The sequence below is a fragment of the Fibroporia radiculosa genome (assembly GCF_000313525.1).
Source record: "Fibroporia radiculosa TFFH 294 genomic supercontigs, scaffold29027, whole genome shotgun sequence".
Taxonomy (NCBI): domain Eukaryota; kingdom Fungi; phylum Basidiomycota; class Agaricomycetes; order Polyporales; family Fibroporiaceae; genus Fibroporia; species Fibroporia radiculosa.
The window spans coordinates 4383-9014 of NW_012133048.1; the positions used below are offsets into that span (position 1 = coordinate 4383).

Consider the following 4632-nt stretch of genomic DNA (forward strand, 5'->3'; position numbering starts at 1 on the left):
GGGTCGGTGCGTGCATTTCCTTTTACTGAACATTAAAGCTGCTGTTTGTATACTATTCAAAGTTCTATGTCTATGCTATGTCCTCATTCCAGTCTGTCTCTTCTCTACCCATCATGTTGCCATCATCACTCTACATCCTCGATCGGGTCCGTATCCTCAGCAAACCGTCCCGTACCCAGTCCCGCACTGCTACCACAATCTAGTTCCGGCCAATCCTCAATATCGTCCTCGGATTCTTCAAGGAACACAGGTGTTTTCGGGCCCAGCTTGAGTCTTCGCAGCGGGAGGTTGTGCGGGTTCGTCACTGGCCTCAGACGGGATTTCTTGATATCGCAGCGTCCGACAACGGGCCTGGGTGGGATGAAACAGCCCGGAGCAGCACTGGCCGCATCCAGTACCTTCAGTTGCTCATCCGTGATGGCCTCAAAGTGAAGGCTCCCATTCCGCCACTTCCATAGCAGCTGGTCAAGAACTGGATTCCCTCCTGTCATCCAGCTAAGGTTCTGGAAGATGACGCCATGCGGCCAGCCGACAAGGACAAGTTTGTGCCGCACAACAATGTTCTTGAAGAAGCCACAAGCGGTCCAATACATCTTTGCATCCTTCACGCCGGTGAGTTCACCTATTGACTCAATCGTGACCAGTTCGAGTGGCGCGCCAACAATGTCCCAATGACACTCACGAAGTTTTGTGCAGACCAGAAGGCGAAATGTTCCCTTCTTGTCCACTCGGCGAGACTGGTAGCTTTGCCTGAGATGACTTTTGTGTGCGTTGGGCATGGTTACTGGGACTGGATGGACTGGAAATAGACAGGAAGAGTGTTTGAGATGGTGCTCGTACGTCTAGTAGATACATTTCTGCTGTTCTAGGACTTATGGATCTATGCTCATTGCTCACTGATCGAGGCCGCCTTTCCTGAATCGTCCATCTCCGTAAGCTCTGCTTCTTGCGCCAGCAACGGTCTGCACGCGATTGAAGCGCATATCAGGCTGCGTGCCTTTCAACTCGCTCCGAGTACGCGTAAATGAGTCGGATATTCGGATTAGTTTTGAATGTGCCCATGCGGACATTACTGGTGAGCCTCCATTAGCGATCATTTCCCCCACCGTAATTGACTACAACTAGCAGCTAACGTCTAGGTTGACATTAGCACGGAAGATTAATCTGGTGAGATAGACCGCGGCTGTTTTGGACTCACGGCCATCGCAATGTACGTCCAGTTTCTATTCATCCTTTGCACTAATTTTTCGCACCTCGGATACAGTGACACTTGGATCACTGATTCCTAGCAAGCGGAATGGCGTTGTCGGCTCACAGGGCTCCCACTCTCCATCTCCTTACCGGCACTGGGCGTGTTACTGTATACACCCCGAAGCCACCGTGGCGACTTTACTCGGAGCGAGCACAGCTGCATGGTGGGACAGAGTTCGTTCAGTGTCATTCATGATGATGCTTGCGAGAAAGTACACAAGCTCAACAGCTTATAGCGATCCTTCCGCTGCTGGTCTCACATGTGGGGCTGCAGGACGTTTGGAGAGATGATGTAGAATGTAATTGGGGTCAGGGCCCGCGCCGTCTACGATGGGCCTAGGCTCACGAGTTTGACGGTGTACAGCACATGTTTCGGATACGATATGGTATTCGATTCGATTCAGGGACTCGGATGCGAGGCGCTGGAACGTAGTTGGGGTACGCGCCCGTGTCCCTGCGCCGATCACAGCGGTTTACCGACTCATTTGATGCGTTCGATGGTAGGCTCTTCAGTTTTCATCTATCTTGGATGCAATTGCGGCTGAATTTCTGCTTTTAGAAACACAAGGCCCAACAAAAGTACAGTGACTCAAATGTACTTTGAACGGTCGCACCTGGCATGACACGTATTCTGCGTCTCCTGTGTGCAAATAGATCAAGCAGGGTATGTGTGATCTCTTGGTCAGTGTCTGTCTCGACGCGCCCGAATCGAACTACACCATTCAGGTTATGCGAGGAAGGCCATTTCCCTGTCTAGATGTCTCGCAACGTGGTCGAAACACGGGCAGCGGAAATATAATGATTAGAATGACTACGTAAAGAAACATTCTTACTGCGCCATTGACAAATCTCATAGGCTCCGTGGCCCGGACAGCAGGTCTCTCGCATCCAATTCACCTTGCATTCATTCAGTCTCGGCGGCTAGGACGTATGGATTGTCCCTGCAGATGTCGTTTGAGATGGACAACTAACATCCGGCACTGGGCTGCCTACGCGTAGCATGATGATGACAGTCTCTTGAGAGTGGATGCGCGCTGTATTGTGTACGGCACGCCATGCTCTAGGTAAGGCCCCCACGTCTTCCAAATTGTGCTATATGTGCACTGATCGTGCTGCTGCAGGCCCTCTTGAACGCCTTTGAGAGGTCCGGCACCAAGTAGGTGTGCGCATCAGCACCAAAGTTGGAAGACAACAGGGAACTTACTGCGTCCCCCACCCATGGCCAACGTTTGACCCGGACCAGTATGGCCACTGCGCGCCTCAATTCTTCCCAGAAAATGGCGTATAGGTACCAGGAGTCCCTTGTATTTGACGATGGATACAGCGCGGCCATCAGGAGAGACGTAATCGGGACAAGGGTGTACCCTTGTCTCCAGCCGACATTCCAGCACGCCACTACACGCCGTCCGCTTCGAGACCTGGAGCATTTTACTGCATAAGATCGAGTTTGGACATCAGTAGATCTTCGCGCTTGTTCCTTGGACGCGGCGTGCTCGATCGTGCACTGGTTCCATGCATGGAGCAAAAGAACGTAGTTGGGGTACGGGCCCGTATCCCTGCAAAATGCATTGTGTTTTTATGCCGATCTCAGTGATTAACCGACTCGTTTAATGGTAGACTCTTCAGTTTTCATCTATCTTGAACGCAATTGCGGCTGAATTACTGCTTTTAGAAATCCAAGGCTTGATTGTTCAGCTACAGGCAACGGAAGCATAGTGACTACGTAATATGTGTATTCTGCGTCCGCTGTGGTGAAATAGATCGAGCAGGGTATGCGTGATCTATTGGTCGACATTTTTGTCAACACACCCGAACTAAAGTAGTATCCCATTCAGATTATACAAGGGAGGCCATTTGCCTGTGTGGACGTCTTGCAACGCAGTCAAAACACGGGCAGCGGAAGTATAATTATTAGAATAACTACGTGAGAAACATTCTTACTATGCCGTTGACAAATCTGATGCTCCATGGCTCCGACAGCACATCTCGCGTCCGATTCACCTCCCATCCATTCAGTCCCGGCTGCTAGGATGTGTGAGTTGTCCCCTGCAGATGTCGTAAGTAAGAGATTGAGACGGACCATCCCTAACTAACATTCCAGCAGGCTGTCTACGTGTGACATGATGACGACGCTCTCCCGAGTGGGCGCGCGCCGTATTGCGTACGATACGCCATGCTCTAGGTAAGGTCCCACACCTTCCGAGTTGTGCCGTGTGTGCACTGATCACGCTACTGCAGGCCCTATAGAATGCCTTTGAGGGGTCCAGCACCGAGTTGGGCGTGCACATTGGCACCATTGGAACACTACAGGGAACTTACTGCGTCCCTCAACCATGGCCGCCGGACATTCAACCCAGAACAATACGGCCGCTGCATGCCCCAATTCTCCCCAGAGAATGGGGTGTAGGTTGCGGGCGTCCCTTACACTGACGACGGATACAGCGTGCGCGAGGCTGTTACAGCGCCGCCATCCTGAGGGACGTAATTGAGACGAGGGCTCAATCTTTCGGTGTAGCCTTGTCTCCAGCCGACATTCTAGCGCCACTGCACGCCGTTCGCCTCAAGACTCGGACCGATTGATTGCGTATGATCGAGTTCGGACGTCGGAGACGTTTGCGCTTGCGCCCTGGACGCGGTGCGCTCGATCATGCACTGGTTCCATGCATGAAGTGAAGCTCGTCGTCTCCCTTGGAGATGCATGGCCCGTGCGTGAGAGGCAGAGGGAAGTGAGAGGTGGCGACCAGTGAGAGGTGGCAAGCAGTGATGGACGGCGCTTTGTGGCGGCCGAGACGGTATAAAGGTGAGAGTGAACATACAGTATTTGCCATCTCCCCTCTTCCACCTCGATATCCCAAGACAGTCAATCACAGCCAGCGAAATGGTACGTACCTGTATCTATGTGGTGGCTACAGGAACTAACGATTCGTCTCTGCTGTCTCACAGCCCTTCTATACCTCCGCGGACAGTGATCACGACGTCGAACTGCCATTTCTCGATACTGCCGCAGGTTTCGTTTGATTTATATGACTCAAATCGGCTACGCGGATTGCGCAACACTGCTTACACACGTTTTGTATGTCCTGTGCTTGTTCTATCCTGTGCTGGACTCACAATCGGCTGTTATCTTGCCGTACTGGACAGATGGAGCAGTAGGCCAGACCACTTGCACGGCGGCCCGTTTACATGTCCCTGGACTGCCCCCCAGGGTTACTGCTTAACGGTCCGCCGCCAGACTCACCACTCCCCGCATCGCCCCTGCTGTCGCCCAACGGCGCAGTGCGACACCCATCTTCTCCGCTGCCCTCGCCTGCCTTTGCGAGCTCAGGCTCTATAGCTCGGGGATGGCGTCGCGACAGAGACGGGCACCGAGCGGCCCTGCGA

General features: G+C 52.8%; 1 protein-coding gene across 1 annotated transcript; it reads right to left on the reverse strand.

The window, feature by feature from the left end:
- Nucleotides 1–125: 125 nt before the first annotated feature.
- On the reverse strand, nucleotides 126–779 carry FIBRA_09334 (uncharacterized protein; the record flags this gene model as incomplete). The annotated part of the gene is made up of 1 exon (XM_012321646.1): nucleotides 126–779. The coding sequence occupies one exon, from the start codon at nucleotides 777–779 to the stop codon at nucleotides 126–128; it is 654 nt and encodes a 217-aa protein (XP_012177036.1).
- Nucleotides 780–4632: the final 3853 nt, after the last annotated feature.